Source organism: Haliotis cracherodii, unplaced genomic scaffold (genome assembly GCF_022045235.1).
Source record: "Haliotis cracherodii isolate W230 unplaced genomic scaffold, xgHalCrac1.p SCAF_6, whole genome shotgun sequence".
NCBI classification, from domain to species: domain Eukaryota; kingdom Metazoa; phylum Mollusca; class Gastropoda; order Lepetellida; family Haliotidae; genus Haliotis; species Haliotis cracherodii.
This window is the reverse complement of record NW_027266319.1, coordinates 31,744,401-31,765,160: the sequence shown is the minus strand read 5'-3', so window position 1 is coordinate 31,765,160 and position 20,760 is coordinate 31,744,401. Positions and strand designations below refer to the sequence as shown.

Here is a 20,760-nt window from a genome sequence, read left to right as displayed (position 1 = left end):
ACCATAAATTTAATTGTAGGAATTCATTGTCTGAGAATTTATTTTTTTCCTTTTCGTCTGCTCTTTGTGAAACCTGCATCACAGCATCAGGCATAGGTTATGGAGGTTTGAGGTGAGGTTAAATGGGGTATAAAGTCATGTTTAGGATAAGTGTGTGTTAACGCTGGTTTTATAGCGCTACCATGCTGCAGTTTAACATCGACACCCCATTCAGAAACAGTATACTGAATCTGGAGACGACCAGTCTTTGTTTTATTCTCTTAATGCCAAGCGCCAGGCAGGGAAACTATTATCATTTAACACCTTTTGGTATGATGCGGCTGGGGATCGAACTACCAACCTTCACCTGTCTAGGCAGACAGTCTATAACACTAAGCCACAGAGGCTGTCTATTGAGATTGGAAAAAATAAGTTATTTCCTTTTATATAGTATATATGTGTGCAAGCTGTATTGTTGAAATAACAAATTATCTTCTTCATCGCTGCTTTAATGTCTTGTGAATCTCTCGTCCATAAGTGTTTCTGGAACTGTCACTGTGCCAGCCCCACACCAACTGTCAGAGTGATATGGCGCGACTGTTGTTACAGCTGCGAGAAGGGCTGTATCCCCATCATGTTAAGACCATTCTTGATGACGCGATGGGCAGCTCTCATCAGGTGAAGCCGTGCGTACATCAGTGGCAGGAGATGGGGCCTGCCGTCCTGGGGAAAAGATCAGCAGGGTTATTAATGTCATCAACATCAAGCATAGATTTGGACCAGTTATCTTGAAACAGACCATTTGAGTTATGAGTGAAGTGTTTGTTTGTTTGTTTGTTTAACGCCGCACTCAGCAATATTCTAGCTATATGACGGCGGTCTGTAAATAATCGAGTCTGGACCAGACAATCCAGTTATTTACATCATGAGCATCTATCCATGCAATTGGGATACGATAACAAGCATCAACCAAGTCAGTGAGCCTAACCACCCGATCTCGTTAGTCGCCTTTTACGACAAGCATAGTTGCCATTAATGGCAAGCATAGGTTGCCGAAGACCTATTCTTCCCCGGATCTTCACGGGTCAATGAGTGAAGTGGCAGCTCATTTTCATTAAATCAAATCTTGTTCTCTGATACAATACTGCACTGTGTAAACATTTCACGTCACCTCAAAAGGTCAAGTCAACCCTGAGCAAACTTTGACCACCAAGTCTGAATAAGGCTCATGAGCCCATCAGGTGATTCGACCTCATTCCTTTAACACCTTGATTTGGAGATTTTGATCCCAGCAAATGAAACTGCTACAGAGCAAATGTACCCTTGATACAGGATCGATGTGTGGAATATCCACAACAACATAATAGCACGACTTTTTTTTTTTCATTTGGAACTCCCCAGTTATATTTGTTTTTGAGATACATTAATCAGATATTCATCTCTGAATGCTTCGCTCACTGAGCATTTAGAATTAGAAGCCTTGAGCTGATTGGCTGATTAAAAGGTTCACCTGACGTGACAACCATTGTCGGTGTCCTGAGATCTTCATGCAGAGAGATATCATATTGGATCTACAGATCTGACTTTAATGACACTGGTGGCAGATAAATATGATTCACAACCAGCAAGATAACAGCAGTTAGTGCTTTCATTTCAGAGTCATTCTTGTATAAGTGTTACCCTACAGCTATAGTGACAACCTGATTCCCGGTTAGTTGTCAATTACCAGGAAACTTCTCATCTTCCTGAGGCAAGGGAGTAATCAGACTTTAAAAGTCCAATTTCCACCCTTGCCGAACTAGTAGCGCCACCAGTGGCTATTACAAGTTATGTCCCTTCTATGCCCCTCCTTTTGACCTCTTAGATTCACATCTCATATCACTTGCATTTGCTTCAAACTAAATTGACGGCGGCAAGTAAAGACGATCTGATCGATAATCAGTCTATATTGTAATAAAACAGGTCTGGCTTTGCAAAACGCATCAAATTACATGAGCACCTTGATTAAAAACATGAAAAGATTGGGAAAATATCTATTGATGCTAAGTTGATGGTACATATGCTTTGAAAATCCTGCAATCAACCGTAATCAAGTAATCTGCACAGCGGTTTACAGCCAGATGTCGATTTCATTTCGCAATTTTGATTGGACTATGCATATAGTCAAAAATATGCACCAGCCAAGATATAACTCCATAATATTCCAGCCTAGTTCAGCAAGGGTTGAAACTGGACTTTTTCTGGGGAAGGATTTAATGAACTTCTGATAGGGGTTTTGAGGAAGGATATAGGGAACTTCAGATGGAGGTTCTGGGGAAGTAGTTAGGGAATTTCCAATGGAGGTTCTGGGGAAGTACATAGGGAATTTCCGTTGGAGGTTCTGGGGAAGGATCTATGGAAGTTGCGATGGAGGTTCTGCGGAAGTATATAGGGAATTTCCAAAGGAGGTTCTGGGGAAGGATATATGGAAGTTGCGATGGAGGTTCTGGGGAAGGATAAAGGGAATTTTTCGATGGAGGTTCTGGGGAAGGATATACGGAAGTTGCGATGCAGGTTCTGAGTAAGGTTATAGGGAAGTTCCGATAGTAGTTCCGGGGAAGGATATACAGAGGTTGCGATGGAGGTTCTGAGTAAGGTCATAGGGAAGTTCCGAAAGTAGTTCTGGGGAAGGATATACGGAGGTTGCGATGGAGGTTCTGAGTAAGGTTATAGGGAAGTTTTGATAGTAATTCTGGGGAAGGATATATGGAGGTTGGGATGGAGGTTCTGAGTAAGGTTATAGGGAAGTTCCGATGGAGGTTCTGGGGAAGGATATACGGAGGTTGCGATGGAGGTTCTGAGTAAGGTTATAGGGAAGTTCCGATGGAGGTTCTGGGGAAGGATATACGGAGGTTGCGATGGAGGTTCTGAGTAAGATTATAGGGAAGTTCCGATAGTAGTTCTGAGGAAGGATATACGGAAGTTGCGATGCAGGTTCTGAGTAAGGTCATAGGGAAGTTCCGATAGTAGTTCTGGGGAAGGATATATGGAAGTTGCGATGGACGTTCTGAGTAAGGTTATAGGGAAGTTCCCATAATAGTTCTGGGGAAGGATATACGAAAGTTTCGATGCAGGTTCTGAGTAAGGTTATAGGGAAGTTCCCATAATAGTTCTGGGGAAGGATATACAGAGGTTGCGATGGAGGTTCTGAGTAAGGTTATAGGGAAGTTTTGATAGTAATTCTGGGGAAGGATATACGGAGGTTGCGATGGAGGTTCTGAGTAAGGTTATAGGGAAGTTCTGATGGAGGTTCTGGGGAAGGATATGCGGAGGTTGCGATGGAGGTTCTGAGTAAGATTATAGGGAAGTTCCGATAGTAGTTCTGAGGAAGGATATACGGAAGTTGCGATGCAGGTTCTGAGTAAGGTCATAGGGAAGTTCCGAAAGTAGTTCTGGGGAAGGATATACGGAGGTTGCGATGGAGGTTCTGAGTAAGGTCATAGGGAAGTTCCAAAAGTAGTTCTGGGGAAGTATATACGGAGGTTGCGATGGAGGTTCTGAGTAAGGTTATAGGGAAGTTTTGATAGTAGTTCTGGGGAAGGATATATGGAAGTTGCGATGCCGGTTCAAGGGAAGGTAATAATGAACTTCTGATTGGGGTTCTGAGGATGGATACAGGGAAGTTTTGATGCAGGTTCTGGGGACGGTTTTGGGGAAGGCTCTTGGTAAGTGTTTAGGGCTTCTGGTGATGTCGACTCACCCCGAGGATGTGCACTCTGCTGTAGTAGGAGCTCAGGCACCGACTCAAGTTGATGAGGAAGTTACTGATCTGAAACAGTCACGGCTGAAACATGATTCTGTGAGTCAACATATCTCCTCCAAGTTTCTTTAAGTCAGGTTTTGAACTCTACTGAGAACCTGTCAACTGAAGCCACGTGACTTAATGAAATTTGGAGAGTCAACTTGACACCATTGTCTCAGAATTTATCTCCTCACTAACATAGTGAACACCACTTGTTCTTCAATGATGAAATGAAAAGACTCCAACCTGAGGACAGTTGTGGATAAATAATCTGAAATTGCAGTGAAAACATAGCCTTAAAATTTGCAAAATTTTAAGAATTAATGATAAAAGGTGTATGAGTTTTCCAAACAAGCCCTACCTTTAAGGTAAATACGTCTTAAAGTTAAAAAAATAATTTAAAGGACATCAAATATGTTAAAAACAAGTGGCACCAGCTTAGCACAACTCAAGCATAATATGAACCTTCACAACGAAATGGATAGGGTAGTATAGTGGTTAAAGAGTTCGCTTGTCATGCTGAAGGCAAAGGTTCGATTCCCGACATAGGTACAATGTGTGAAGCCCATTTCTGGTGTCCCCTGCCGTGATATTGCTTGAATATTGCTAAAAGCGGCGTAAAACCATTTTCACTCACACTGAAATATTGCATGGTTATTCCGGGAAGTAAAACCTTCGTAAAGGCAGGCGGATGGATGGAGCCCATTTCCATATTCCTACCCAAGTCACTGGTTCTCCAGTTCTACCATACAGGTAGTTCTGTATGTAGTTAAGATTGCATTCTATATTGTCAGGCATAGGTTGTTGTACAGCTTGTACAGTCATTTAGTAAAAGGTTTCATTTTGAATTGTCTTAGGTTGTTGTACAAAGAAGCCTTGTACAGTTCGGTACCTTGTGTGTGTGTATGCGAGCCTGTATGTCTCCAGCAGAGGGCGCCACTTTCTCCACGCACTGTTCGACGAGGTCAGGGTATGGGTAGATGTAGTTAAACATCAGCTCCCATTCCTCCTGGGGAACACAAGGTCATGTATAGAGCACTGTAAAGTTGAACGAATAAAACCTTGCTGGTAATAAAAGGGAAAACGGAAGAATTGATTTATGAATTCCGCTGACATTTAACATCAGGTCTTTGAAAGGCATTTAGAAGTGATACACATAAGGAAGAGAATATATGGATGTCAACTTCTTTATTTAGAGGAACACAATATTTCGGAGTATATGCTTACTCCTTCATCAGGTGAAAACGTCACTCACTTATTCTCCAAATATTCTCTTCCTGACATTTAACATGTTAAATAAAAACATAACCATAGAGAACATCTACTCTCAATTTTCAGTCAATACAGATTCAAGTGGCACTAAAAGGCAAAATGGCCTTGAAAATGTAATAGAAGGATCACTGAACACCAGGTGTTCGTAAAAATGGTAAGCATTCAAGTGGGACTAAAAGGCCAAACAGCCTTGAAAATTTGATAGAAGCATCACTGAACACCAGGACCCACTTGCACAAAGCGATCTTAGCGCTACAAGTATAGTAAGCATGTGTTAAAGTATGGGAGTTACGATCATCTTAGCGCTAAGATCATTTTGTGCAAGTAGACCCAGGTATTCGTAAAAATGGTAAGCATGTCCTGCCCTACCGGTAGTACCGGTCACTCACACAATTTGCATAAAAAGAAAGTATTTGGGGTCTGACGCGTAGTACTCCTGACATGCAATGACGGCATGTTACCAAACCAGACAAGCAAGTGACGGACCAGACATAAAATTCAGTGACAGTGGCACATTTACTGAAACTAAAACTATAATTAACTTTGAATTAGGTCTGCTGCATAGAGCATACAAGAATGAAAAATGGAAAAGCACAATTTTGTACTCCATCACATGCAAACAGACATGTTCACAACAACACTAATGTACAATAGGTCATGACAGGTTAAACTGCAAGACAAGAGGGTAGAACAGGTTAACAACAGTTACCACACATTAACAGTATTCTACCACAGGTGTAGCATACAAGACAAACTTGTGTTCAGCTCCCAAAACATGCACGCCAATGACAGAAATAATACTACGACAAATAAGTTAAAAAGTAATTAAAAATAATCCCAAGCAGACAGAAGTATTCTTTGGTTAACTTTGTACAATTTCCCTAGGTGCAATGACAATTCATTCAGGACTTCTTTTAAAATGGTGTTGTCACCTGTGTTAGGCACATAAGACGACACTGGAAACAATACATGGGTGAAAATAATTACATGTACTTGGAAACCAAAATCTAAATGTTACCAGTTGAGGTGATAGAACACAATATACGAGCAGTGGAACCATTTTTTACATCTAAATACCCGAAAGAAGGTGTGTTTAATCTCATTAAAATCAGATCTTAGTTCTCGCTACCGCTAAACAAAGATCTGAGGACATCCCATTACGGGTCACATCAGAACGACCTTACATCCGACCAATCAGAGCATGGCTTACCAGATCATGAAAGTGACAGTCGGAATGTGATTTCGAATCATGCAACCTCGAAAACTTTAACACAGGGTATTCGGAACAATGGTTACGGGCTTAATGACTGAATCCATACCATCTAGACTGTCAATTAGTCATCAAGAATGTTCTTTAGTTCAGGTTTCAAATTTTTAATCGAGAATTTGTCAGAATATGTTTCGAAGTGTAGACGCTAATTTGAAATTAGTGCGGTAAAGCACGAGAAAGCTGCCTTCTGATTGGCTAATGTCGACTTCTCGTCAGTCATTCCATTGGTCGGTCAAAGTTCACACAAGGTCGGTGACCCATAATGGGGTGTCCTCAGATCTTTGTTTAGCGGTAGCGAGAACTAAAACTGATTTTAATGAGATTGGAGTGTGTCAAGCATGAAGTTGAAGAGCTGTTTTGGTCTCTGACAAAACACGCACAGTGTGGGATCATACAAAGGTTCACAATGAACTGTTCATAATAAGCTGAATAAGTAACCCCAAATGACTCTTTGCAATGGCCTCCTGTGACAAAGGGTCCTCAGCAGTTGGACTCCATTCACTAATTGTGCACATGTGTAAGTAGGATATCTGAGATGTGGAATTTCGCCCAAGAATATTGTTTGAATTAACTCATCACATTGAGAGGGTGGGCAGTGTTCGATACAAGTGCCGGCCCGTAGGCCCGTGGCAGGTAGATCTTTTGTCAGACCCGTAGTTTCAAATTTGTATGGGTCCTTATGGTCATCAGGGCCTGAAAAGTTTAGTCAGGGCATGCAGCCTCTATAGTATGTGGGTCCTGATGGCAGCCTGGGAATTGTTTTTTCTTTCAAACACTGCACCAAAAATACCGTTTGAATCAACTCACCTCTTGTTTCAGATGCTCAAACTTGACGTCTCCAACAGGTGGGAGTGGTGGGTAGGTTCCTGGGGAAATAGGGTTTTCATCATAAGCTAAGCAAACAACAGGTGACTTTGTAACAGATAACAAGTATTATTTCAATGGTCCTGAAGCTCTTAATTTCTTGGTTCTTTCACTGAGATATATATGACATTAACAAGCCGCATAAAAGCAGCTTCTTGTAAAAATGTCAAGAGACAGAAAAATAAGAAGAAGTGAGTGAGTGCAATGGGTTTTACGCCGCTTTGTACAGTATTACAGTTGTATGACAGTGTGTCTGCTTGATGTGGGAGGAAAGCCTGAAGTGATGCAGGTCTAAAACATTTACCACTTTGGTGAAACCCACAAGTAAGAGTATGGTGCTGACAAATTTGAAACATTATCAGGATGAACCATTATTTAAGATGACTAAAACCCTCGATCATAGGTTTCTGGCACGTCTAAGGAATGCAACTCTGCACAGCAAATTGCAGCATCTTAGATGACTGTCCACTCGTTAAGTGCTCTCTAGATATTAAGAAAGAACAAGGAGCATCAATGATATAACCCATCTCAGTCATTAGTCTAACAGTGGAACTCAACATATCTTTCATGTCAGTTTATTTCATGGTTTAACAGTACATGATGGTAAGTGTGATGAATATAATGATTGAATCTCATGACATAATATAACAGCTCACCAACATTTTCACTTCCACTGATGAACTTGCAATCATTATTTAAAGGCCTGTTATCTTTTATTAGTTGCTTTCCAAAAATTGTTACCTAACATTTATTGTAAGTGTTCGGAAATATTATTAAAACAATTTTCAACTTCCAGATGAACTCGGCTCCTATAAATGAAAAACAAACTCCTAGGTCACACTATCATGTAAGTATGAATGTGAAACCATACCAAAAGATAAAGGATGTTTTCGTTTTTTGCTAGAATAACTATTTTTATATATGTTATTCATCATTTCTTACGAACAGCAGTGATAAAATCTTTTGTGTTTTTTTAATTGCACCTAATTGCAAAATCTAATTGGAAGTTGGCCTAAAATTAACTGTAAATATTCAAAAACAAATTTCTAACTTTAGATGGTTTATGAGACTGACTGACAAAAAGATTTTTGTCGGTATATCACGTAAATTATCTAGAACAACAGGAGACCTAGGTTATGTTTTGAGAATGTTACAAGAGAAATAAGGTCTGTTTAAGACTAAATCTGTTTAAATATATCTGAACCTTTCTCAACAGCCTCCTCAAAATGAGTAAAGAGGGTAGACAATCTGGCACAGTTGTACATGACGAATGCCCCCGCTCGGTTCTCCGCACCCATACGGTCCTCATCAGACACGTCCAACTTCACCTGTTCAAATAATACAACAATAGCAACATGAGACTCTATCAAATAATTTAACAGAAAATGGTCAAATCTGAGTGAGTGAGTGAGTATGGTTTTATGCCGTTATATATATATATATCAATATCAGGGCGGGGACACCAGAAATGGGCTTCACATATTGTACCCATGTCGGGATTCGAACCTGGGTCTTTGGTGTGACGAGCAAACGCTTTAACCACTAGGCTACCCGACAGCCCCTTTTCAAATCTGAGAGTATACAAATAACAAAATATATAATACCTACACAAGGACAAACTCAGTGTAAATCACAGGGCTCAGTACATCATGCTGCGTGTCACCCTAGCTAAACCTGAGTTCGTGTCTCTGGCTGTTTGATGTGGCTGGTTTTTATTTAAGAAATAAACAATGAGTGGGAGTTTTTATTGCACACAAAAACACTGCAGGGAGAATACGCCATGACGGGTGCAGCCCGGAGTGGTTTATTCTCCCTGCAGTGTTTTATTGTACGATAAACCACGAACATGAATCATTTATTTCATATATGAGATATCAACATTACATACAGCCTCTTTAAGGATGTTAGTAAAAAGTACATGCTCAAAAAATATTAACCCGTATTTGAATAATGATGACTCCAATCACGGCAATGTCAGACAAGTCCATTTTATGAACAGGGGGGGAAATTTGGTCTTTCCCACATATTCTCACAATTTTCACATCAATTTTCCCTGTACCTTTCATTGGTACCTTTCCTCCCAATACTGATAGTTATATCTCTATACTTTTGGAAGTGATTGCATTTATCTACGTTGCCTAACTACATCCATGAGGAACAAATCACTGGACACTTCCCTCTAAAAAATAACGCCGTCCAATGTACGACGCCATCTACTTGCGAACGCATGTTTGAATCTCCAGAAATGATGTCATGATAGAACAATGTTTTATCGTGAAATAAACCAATCTTCGTTCTTCATTGTTATTTGTGATTTATTGCGTAGCTATCTTATATTATATTGTAATAGATGAAGCCGACACGGCATATGGATTTTAACTTCCTTAATCTTTCAATCAATGAAATTCAATGTAATGTTTTAGAACAGGTGTTGGTACCTTCATGAAACAATCACGTGCTTGATAAAGTACCAGCACTTGTACCAAAAGACCCGTGAAGAACCGAGGTAGAACAGGTCTTCAGCAACCCATGCTTACTGTAAAAGGCGACTATGTTTGTCGTAAGAGGCAACTAACGGGATTGGGTGTCAGGCTCACAGACTTGGTAGATACATGTTATCGTATCCAAATTACGTGGATCGATGCTCATGATTTCAATCACTGGATTGCCTGGTCCAGACTTGATTATTTACAGCCCCCCGTCATATATCTGGAATTTTGCTGAGGGTGCGTTAAACAACAAACAAACAAACAAACTATAACATTACACTGAAAGAACGAAAGTTGAAATCCTTGAGCCATCCCTGTCCTCACTGATACTAAAGCTTCTGAATGCCACATAAGGATTCTATACGATGTGGGAAGTTGCTCATGCTATCAGCCACTGGTTGGCCTGGTTCAGACCTGACACTTCCAGGCTACCATGATATAGCTGGAAGACTGCTGACTGCATCTTTATCATCCATGAGAAAAAGAAGACCTCATCGTGATATTGATACATGTACCTTTGCTCAGTAATCCATGTTTATAACGAACTGACAGAGATAATGAACTGCTTTTTGGGTCCTGGTCATTTGCTGTATATGTGCTGTATAATGATTATAATGACCTATGGTTATAACGAACTGGAATTAGTGGGTCTTTTGAGTTTGTTACAACTGTAGTTTAATGTATTACAAACAGTGCTAGCAATCCTGGGTGGTGACATCACCAGGTACTTACACTGTTTCTACTGGATGTAGTCAACATCTCAAAAGCAATGCTGGCTGAGGACATCCCTGACAGAGTTGTCTCCCATCCCTGTCCTGCCCAAAGAAACATTGTACTGTCACACATTCAAAGAAGATTATGGCAGATATCTCACTGTGCACAGAACTCAAGGACATATCATGGACACATCAAGGATATTTCATGGACATATGAAGGACATGACTGGCATATGAAGGACACATCAAGGACATTTCATGGACATATGAAGGACACATCAAGGACATTTCATGGACATATTAAGGACATCATCAACATTAGTGGCATATGAAAGACATGACTGGCATATGAAGAACATATGAAGGACACATCAAGGATGTTTCATGGACATATGAAGGACACATCAACATTAGTGGCATATGAAGGACATGACTGGCATATGAAGAACATATGAAGGACACATCAAGGATGTTTCATGGGCATATGAAGGACATCAAGGATGTTTCATGGACATATGAAGGACACATCAAGGATGTTTCATGGACATATGAAGGACACATCAAGGATGTTTCATGGACATATGAAGGACACATCAAGGATGTTTCATGGACATATGAAGGACACATCAACATTAGTGGCATATGAAGGACATGACTGGCATATGAAGGACATGATTGGCATATGAAGAACATATGAAGGACACATCAAGGATGTTTCATGGGCATATGAAGGACACATCAAGGATGTTTCATGGACATGTGAAGGACATCAGGGGAATATGAAGCACACATCATGAACTAAATGATAATGATTTGGGGTTGATCTCACAGGAGTACTTTGTTTCAGGTTGAGATACTTCAGACATGAGACAGGCCATGAGATATTATTGTAATAGTGTAATATGGGTTCAGGATATATTTGTTTTCACAATGTTACATGAACTTTCAGAGCAAAAGCACAAATAACCCCACATCTCACTGAAAGCAGCAGTAACTCTTATTCTTAAACATGTGCAACAAATGGAAGTGCTTAAATCAAATATTTATGTTTGAAGATAATGTTCTGCAATTAATATTGTAAATCAATTACAATGTTCAAACATTTGAATGGCATTGACATGCATTTCAATGAAAACAAATGAGATGATGGCAATTACCATGGTGACAAGCCTTACCTTGAACTTCATCCCCATATTTCATGATGGACGCCTCTCTCATCTGGTCCAGCCTCAACCTACAAATGAACCAACATGGTGTTGACTCCTTCAATAAATACGCAGCCATCTTGAAGTCCCAGATGCTCGCTCCTGGGCAGCAAAGGCATTTGGCAAGTATATAACATTAAACACATGATAAAAAACCCAATTTGAAATCCCCCAATATATTGAGCATGAAAGAATGACATTGTGATATGTACCGTGGAAAGAATGAACTTCAATTTACTGATATAGCGGTAATATCTCACATTATAGCTAAAATGGATAGAATTATCATTAAACCGCCCGCATGTTATCAGAAATGAGCCGGCCACTGTAACTTGAAAATGCCCTCATATTACTTGACGACAGGCCTTCGTCAGGCAGTTAATGGAAGACCTTGGGCTTCTGCAAATGATAATGCCCTGAAAAATAGTGTTACCCTTACACCGTTACACTAAACTGAGGAAACTGACAAATCAACATGACATAACGTGCACAAAATACATCACCCCCAAGAGGCATCCACTTCTAAACCAAAAACAAGACTGCCCAGCTGAACAAGGTTTTAACATGCATAAAGGTCTAAAAAGTCACTTCCTTAAAAGATATCTTTTTTTCCAAACTACCTGTCTCCACATTATACTCACTGAATAAACTCCTGAGCTGTTTTGCTGCATGGTTGGCCTGACCTTCCTGTTACCGACCCCAGGACAAAATGGGTCTGTCCCACCAACCCCTCCACCCCTGCAATCCTCAACAATAGGTCAGTCTGTTGCTGATTGTAGGCTAGGCTCTCGGAGACCACGTGTATCACATGTGCTGCAGACTCCATCTGCAGCAGACAGCATCAGTCAGCATCATTCATGTTACGAGTACATCGTCACCCCTTGGGAGTCATGGAAATCTTTTGTGTTTGTTTTGTGTTAATGCTGCACAAAGCAACATTCCTGTGATATGATAGTGGCCTGTAAGTAATCAAGTCTAGACCAAGCAATCAAGTGATTGGTATCATAAGCAATGAGCTGGGATGAGTTTAATGCTGATATGAACGGTATTCCTGTTATATCCCAGGATGTTGGCTGGATGTTGGAGGTAAGTCTGGAGTGATGCAGGTCTCAGACGTTTACCATCTTGGTGATACCCATGAGCATGGGTATGGTGCCGACAAAGCCTAGAAACATATTTGGGGCATACAGGGATTCGAATCTACAATCATACGTCTTTAGTAATGCCCAAGGAATGAAACTCTGCAAAACAAAATGTGACTGGGCCAGCTTGGACATGCTTCTGGATACTTCATGACTCTTTTCTAAATACTGTAGTCGATGTAATAAGCGCCCCGCTCTAATAAGCGCCCAAGGTGATATTTGCTTATATATTGGCAAGCGAACAATCCCGATTAGCACCCCTTCTGATTGATCAATGTACACAAGATTTATTTATTTGTGTATAATATGCACTCGTGTGTTACATGCACCCATAATTATGGGCAATTAAATTCTGGAAAAATATATCTGTCTTCTTTAATACATACAGACTTTTCTTTTGTATCATTTCAGGCTGTCAGCATAAACCATGAAGTTTACAATCTTTCAACCGTTCTTTTTTCACCAAAATTTTATTCTAATAAGAGCCCCCTATTTCTAATTTGGAGAGCTCCCTCAGCGCTTATTACGTCGAATACGGTAATAAACATTACAGACTGGAATCAAATTTCTATGTGTTATCTAAATAAAACATCTTGTACTTTTAAAACATGTGTTTCTCCTTGAGCAGAGTGCTTGGTGCTTTAAATGTGGAATGACATAAAATTGTCATCATTTGTTACCGTTTGTGATAAACATTCTTGTAACCTTGAGATGTGCAGGACGTTGTCAGTAGGACCATCTTCATGACAAACTGTAGGAGAAGGAGAGGGTAAAACTGATCATGCATGTTGGGAACAGTTCATCACAGCTATAGTCATATTTTCGACATAAAACAGCCATACAACATTTGTAATAACAGTATGAATTAATGATAGAGAAATACTTCAATAACCTTAAGGTTGGTTTGTTGGTTGGATTGTTGTTTAACGCTGCACTCAGGAATATTCCAGCTATATGACGGCGGTCTGTAAATAATCAAGTCTGGACCAGACAATCCAGTGATTGATATCATGAGCATCGATCCACGCAATTGGGATCGATGACATGCATCAACCAAGTCAGCGAGCCTGACCACCCGATCCCGTTAGCCGCCTTTTACAACAAGCATAGTCGCCTTTTACGGCAAGCATGGGTTGCTGAAGACCTATTCTACCCCGGAATCTTCACGGGTCCAATAACCTTAAGGAAAAGAAATCAACATTCAGCCACCATATTGAGAATACTATCAGAGGCTGCTGACTGCTGAGACAGATATGGGCTGGCTCGTCCACACTGACTGTATTGCAGTTGATGAGGTTTAACAACAGATGGGGAACAGCCTGTACCACAGACTTGGGAGTTTACCAGGAAAACGAGTCCCAACATGTATTTTGGCATAATTTTCAATACAAGTGTGATTTAGTCTTAGTTTACTTCATGGAGTGACGTAAGTTGATCAGTCTTGCTTGACAACGGTATAAGGATCTGTACCGAAACGTCGCTTTTCACAGTATTAAAGAAGTTGTTATCCATAAAATTGTGTCTATCTTGATGTAAGTTGATGTTTCTGAACCAGGAGAAAGTTTATAAGTTTTTGTTTGTTTGTTTGTTTGTTTGTGGTTTAACGCTGCGCTCAGCCAGATTCCAGCGATATGGCGACGGTCTGTAAATAAAGTAAGTCGAGTTCTATGGATGAACAACTTCTTTATTACAATTAGTGCGAGGTTTCGGTGTAGATCCTTGCTTGATAAAGGTGTTAGGATCTACACCGAAACGTTGCACTAATTGTAATAAAGAAGTTGTTCATCCATAGAACTCGTCTTACTTCATCACACCAACTTCTAAATGCCACTCAAAGAAGGTCTGTAAATAATCGAGTCTGCACCAGACAATCCAGTGATTAGCATCATGAGCATTGATTGATTGGAATACGTTGACATGCATCAACCAATTCAGCGAGCCGGACCACCCGATCCAGTTAGTCGCCTCTTACGGCACGCATAGTCACCTTTTATGGCAAACATGGGTTGCTGAAGACCTATTCTAACCCAGATCTTCACTGGTCAGACTCAGGCTTTGGACTAGTGACTAAAGGCACAGACTGGATGAAGAAGGAATAGACAGAGAGCATGTGGAGTGATGGATGACACAAGTGAGTGAGCAGGTTGGATGATGATGTGATTGCGTCATGATGATTGGCTAATGCTGTAATATACGTGAGAGACAGTCAGCTTTTACCAGTACTAAAAGGAAAGAAACTGCTATCTCATTAACATCAGACACACTGCTTGGAACCGCTATACTTTGTTTTGTTTGTTGTTTAATGCTACATTTAGCAATATTCCAGCTATATGACAGAGGTCTGTAAATAATCGATTCTTGACAAGACAATCCAGTGATTGATATCATGAGCAGCGATCCATGCAATTGGGACACGATGACATGCATCAACAAAGTCAGCGAGCCTGACCGTCCGATCCCGTTAGTCGCTGCTTACGACAAGCATAGTCACCTTTTACGGCAAGCATGGGATCTTCACAGGTCTGGAACCACTATACAAAGATCTGGGGACATCCCATTACAGGTCACGTCAGAATTCCGGTATTCCAAAAGACATTAACAAAACTATAATATTACTAAATTTGGGGTAAGAGGACAATTTTCAAGATTCTTGTAATGGCCAATCCCCCTACTGATGGGCAGTGATCTGGGGGGGGGGGGGGAGGGTATCCAGCCTGGATTTTTTATAGAATACATTTTCCTTGTGAATAAGAAATGAATGATCTTATTTGTTCCCCCCTGTCAAAAGAAAGTTAACTACGGCCTTGGTGATGTTACCGGGAGTGTAACGAAGGTGTCACGAGCTGGAAAGGAGCTTGATACTGTGTCAGTAAAGGGAGACAACTCCCTATTGCAACCACAGTGTCACCCAATACCTACAACAGGTACAAATGACAGGCAATATATCATGGTATTACATAAGAATGATAGAACATTAAAAAAATACTGCTAACATATATGCTCATTTTGATATCAGCCAAAATCAGTGAGTGAGTGAGAGAGTGAGTATGGTTTTACGTCACTTTTAGCAATATTCCAGCAATATCATGACAGGGGACACCAGAAATGGGCTTAACACATTGTACCCATGTCCGGAATCGAACCTGGGTCTTTGGCGTGACGAGTGAACGCTTTAACCAATAGGCTTCCGGCCTTCCTGTCAATACGGTAAACACAGTGAAATGTAACCATGGTACTTGACTCACCATCCACTAGAGATAAATTCTTATCAAACCCTGTCTTTCCAGCATCTATATGGTTTTCCTCCATGTATTGTCTCAAGTTAATAACAACAGCGTGTTGTCTGTCACCAGCTTCATCAACATCTTCAATATCATCTTTCTGTTTATTTAAAGAGCCCAGCTGCTCCCTGTACCGAGAGTCTCTCAATCTGGCCATGACATCATGGCAACGATTCTCATCTTCTGTTGCTGATACACAGGAATCAAGTCCAAGAGAAGCTGAAATGTCATCTAGTTTGGCTGACCTCGCAACTGGAACTTGCTCTATGAGATACCTGTAAACACATAGGTTGTGGACAGAATCATGTCAAACAATACTAAAGGTCTGATTATTTAAACAGGGTATCTATGTAGTGGCAAATATGTAAACTTATACTGGTTTTTGACTGGTATAATATAGTTCTTCTGATATTTCACAAGTACCATTCAATCTCATAAATATCACAACTTTCCCTCCGATACAATACCTCTGTCAATCTCATTAAAATCAGATCTTAGTTCTCGCTATCGCTAAACAAAGATCTGAGGACATTCCATTACGGATCACGTCAGAACGACCTTTCAAAGCGTCGCTTACCACATCATGAAAGTGACAGTCAGAATATGTTTTCTAAACATGCAACCTCAAAAACGTTAAAATGGGGTATTCCGAACGACAGTTACGGCCCGTCCGACTGATTCCATAAAAAAATATCGTCTGTCTCTCGCTTCCGTAGGCTAAACATTTGAACGGATGAGGCGTTGCACAGGATGCGGGAAGCACTACAATACAATCGTAACCACATGTAAGACAGACTTTTGTAACAACCTTATGCATACAACATGATTATCATCATTAAAGGCTTAAAAGTTCAGATAATATATACTGAATGAAATACATATATTATCACAGAGCTCCAGATAAGCTTTTTGTGTTGTGGGTATTTTACCCATGCATTTTAAAATCATTGGGTATCAGTAATTCTATCTGGGTATTCAAATTTCTGTTACCCACTTGTTTTTACACATGTGGGTATTTAAGTTAAATATTTATAAACACTTTTCATCTAGTCCCTGCAACTGGTGTCGTGTGGGTTCGAGAGCTTTATAGCACTCAAAAATACCACGATACTTCCACAAGAAAGTGTGAGGGCAAATGATAATGATGTAACTGTTATCGTGGAGTTTGGCAAGGCAAATAAGTTGCTGATTTGCTAATTACTTCACAATATTTTGATGATACATACAAGTTTTATTTTTGTAGCGTATCTGTAATGTTCGTTGCATATTTGATACGCTTGGATTTTATTTTACTTTGTATTTCTGCATTTCTTATGCGTATTTTATGCAGATACGCAGCTTATTTGGAGCTCTGTTATCATAGTAATTGTCACACATCTGACATAATTCTCTTAAGCTTCTTACCCATTTGCAGATAGTAAGTGTTTCACATGCTGAAGCACTATAAGATATCGGATATGAGCTGGTGTGGCTATGAAGTCATCGTCATTGATACAAAGAAAGTCTGCTGGGTTCAGCACCACAGGATGTGAAGATCTATGCTGACAGTTGCCATAGTTGTCTCCCCTTTGTTCAACCAGCCTGATGATATTTGAAAAACTCTTTGGTCGATCAACATGTAACCTTGCATGATTGTATTTGTCCGAGTCCACACACGTAACAGGTAGATCCACACTGCTGAGTCGGGGTACTAGAGACTGAAGATACTCCAGCAGAATGGAGGGAGTCTGGAAGGAAAGGCAAGGCATACAGAAGGGAGGACATGTTGATAGCAGCGGTAGAAATTGGCACTAGTCCTATAGTCCTTGCCAAACTGCCCAATAGTTAAGGTATCATAAGTACTAGTAGAAATTTGCCATATTTAAGGGTTTTGCTATATGTTATCATTATAAGGACTAGTGGACTAAATATGTTAGTTTCTACCCCTGTGATAGTGAGCTTGTGAGTGAGGGAGTGAGTTGGGTTTTACGACCCTTTTAGCAATATTCCAGCAATATCACGGCGGGGGACACCAGAATTGGGCTTCACATATTGTACCCATGCCAGGAATCGAACCCTGGTCTTCGGCGTGACGAGCGAATGCTATTACTAGTTAGCTACCCGACTACACCTAGTGCAGCTTGTGATGGGTACTGTAAGGACTTTTGAATTGCATATTTTTTGTAATAATAATTTAAATGTCCAAAAGACAAAATTAGCAACGGCATGGATTTTTTCCCTCTGGGCCACAGGAACTCGTTATCGGTCAGTTAATATAACATGTCTGCTTTCTTGGCTCTATATAATGCGTCAGTAAACACACCTCTTCGATAGCTTTGGATGTGCTTCCTTTAGGGATCACAAATTCTCCTTCTTTCAGATCTCGTGACCTTTTGCAAATGCTAATTTTTTTCCATTCTAGAGCCTTGCTAGCGGAAAACTGACAACAACTTTCTTTCAAAACGTGAATAATTCTCGACCCCAACGGGTCATGTTGGACAAACTGCGCCATGCTTGTTTACACCGGAAACATGTCAAAGGGAAGTAATTCTCATTTCTTACCTTCCCTGTAACCCGCATGACAAACATTATTTTTATGGCACTGCTTCAAAAAGTTTCACATAGTATTCACTCCACATCCAATGGCTTTACTTTGAACTTATTGAGTTTAGTTTTACCCCGAACAAACATTCCATAAACCCCATTTTAAATATATATTGTTAAAACTATCTTTGAAATCACCCGACCCGTGAAGATTCCGGGGTGGAATAGGTCTTCAGCAACCCATGCTTGTCGTAAGAGGCGACTAACGGGATCGGGTGGTCGGGCTCGCTGATTTGGTTGATGCATGTCATCGATCCCAATTGCTTAGATCGATGCTCATGATATCAATCACTGGATTGTCTGGTCAAGACTCGATTATTTACAGTCCGCCGTCATATAGCTGGAATACTGCTAAGTGCGGCGTTAAACAACAAACAAACAAATTTGACATCATCCTATAAAATTGTTAAACTATCCACTATTTTTCACGCAAGGACATTTGGTTGTCAGTTATTCATGCCTACATTACCCTGAAGCTATACTCATTTGAGAACACACACAGAACCATCGACGTACTGTCCCTTTAAGGCAATATTTTGTATTTTGATACACAAATGACTGATTTCAAATTTTGTCTTTAAACATGTCGCCAGTAGGTCTTCAACTCACGTCCTGTTATAGCCGACAGCGGCTACCGCGACCACTAAATCTTTTCAAATATTTGTGTAATCCTTGAAACTATTATGTATATTGTTGTGTTACACTGTACTGCCTGCCTATAACGATGTTCACACTTAAGTAACTGATAATCTTTGGATTAGAAAAAAATCAGAAAAAATGGGAAGAAGCATGTTTTATGTCCTTGTTGACTAAAGAGCATTGTGTACTATGCAAGCGACAGAGCCTGCTGTTTTTTAGGGGTGGTGTGTGTGTGTGTGTGTGTGTGTGTGTGTGTGTGTGTGTGTGTGTGTGTGTGTGAGTGAACGGGGTTCACGATCCCCATGTGCACTCAGTAAAAATACAGACTACAAAGAGTTCTGGTTTATTTTAAAAATAATTTGGTAATTTTGTCAAAGTTTAAATGTAGTGATGTGTTTTCAGTTTGAGAACGTATTCGTAACTGCGGGACGTGAACAGAATCACTTCGTCCCTGTGAAGCTTGGCATTTCATATTCACGAACCGACAGTTACTAGAATTTTCTCCTTCGATTGAAATCACTTGGCCAACGTTAAACGAAGAGGATAAAATATGGATCCTTGTTTCAACTAGAAAAGTAGTACCAGCCTCTTTCCGGAAAAGCGTATGCCCTCATATCATTTATATGATTCTTAAAATAGAAATAAGCGCTATTCAAGACAATTCACAGTGGCATTTCAAGACGCAATGTTATGGGCTCTCTGAAGACATTTTTATTTCTCATGTCACTTGCAAAAAGAGCTTTCGCCGATTTATATGCAAAATAATAATCGAAAATGTTTACATATTTTAATGACAGTTTAACTGTAGTCATATGAAAAAAATCAGGTCGTGTATAATGGATTTGCCCTTTAAACGATCCCTTAAATAATTTTTGGTTAATTAATAGATCTTGTTTTAACCAGGAAAGGCGAATTTCGTTCTTTTTTAAGATCGCGTGGTGGAAAAAATCCTGTTTCGTGTCATGTGAGTTGAGTGCAGTACCAAATATGTCTTTTGCAATGTTAAACAAACAAAAATAAACTGACATTTTCCAGCAGCGAATAATTAAGCTGTCGCGTTAAGGTCGCTTTCGAATCCGAGAACCTGAATTATTTTTTTTCAGAACGAAGGCGTAATTAATGTGACATAGGAAGCGACTCTTTTCGGAAGTCAGTCAAAACTGTGAGTCGCATTAATATTTAGTGAGGAACTAGTGTCAAGCCACATTATTATAAGGGAAGGAATGTATCGAAGTCAGCATACCAGTCCATTCCCATACAGTACGTCCCTTGATGTATATTTAAAGTCCGGATACAGCAAAAAGAGATAAACCAAGACAGAAGTAGTTTTCTTTGGATTTTATTTACTTGTCAAGAATTAAGTGAGCGAATGGATGAGTGAGTTTTAACGTTTGCCTTTAACTCTATTCCAGATATATCACGGCGTCTCCGCTTACAGTGGGGGGAAAGCCCAAAGTGACGCAGGTCTTAGACCTGTAAAACTTTGTATGGTGCTGACAAACCATGAAACAGAATCGGAGCGAATCGGGATTCGAACCC

At 40.1% G+C, this 20,760-nt stretch overlaps 1 protein-coding gene across 1 annotated transcript; it reads right to left on the bottom strand.

Moving 5' to 3' along the window:
* Nucleotides 1–315: 315 nt before the first annotated feature.
* LOC139444616 (DALR anticodon-binding domain-containing protein 3-like) lies at nt 316–18,490 on the bottom strand. Its single transcript, XM_071225524.1, has 12 exons — nt 18,302–18,490; nt 17,404–17,726; nt 15,964–16,274; nt 13,399–13,469; nt 12,218–12,402; nt 11,547–11,605; nt 10,388–10,470; nt 8,371–8,494; nt 7,110–7,168; nt 4,653–4,769; nt 3,719–3,787; nt 316–702 (listed from the first exon to the last, which is right to left on the bottom strand). The coding sequence occupies exons 1-12, from the start codon at nt 18,488–18,490 to the stop codon at nt 583–585; spliced, it is 1,710 nt and encodes a 569-aa protein (XP_071081625.1). The 3' UTR covers nt 316–582.
* Nucleotides 18,491–20,760: the final 2,270 nt, after the last annotated feature.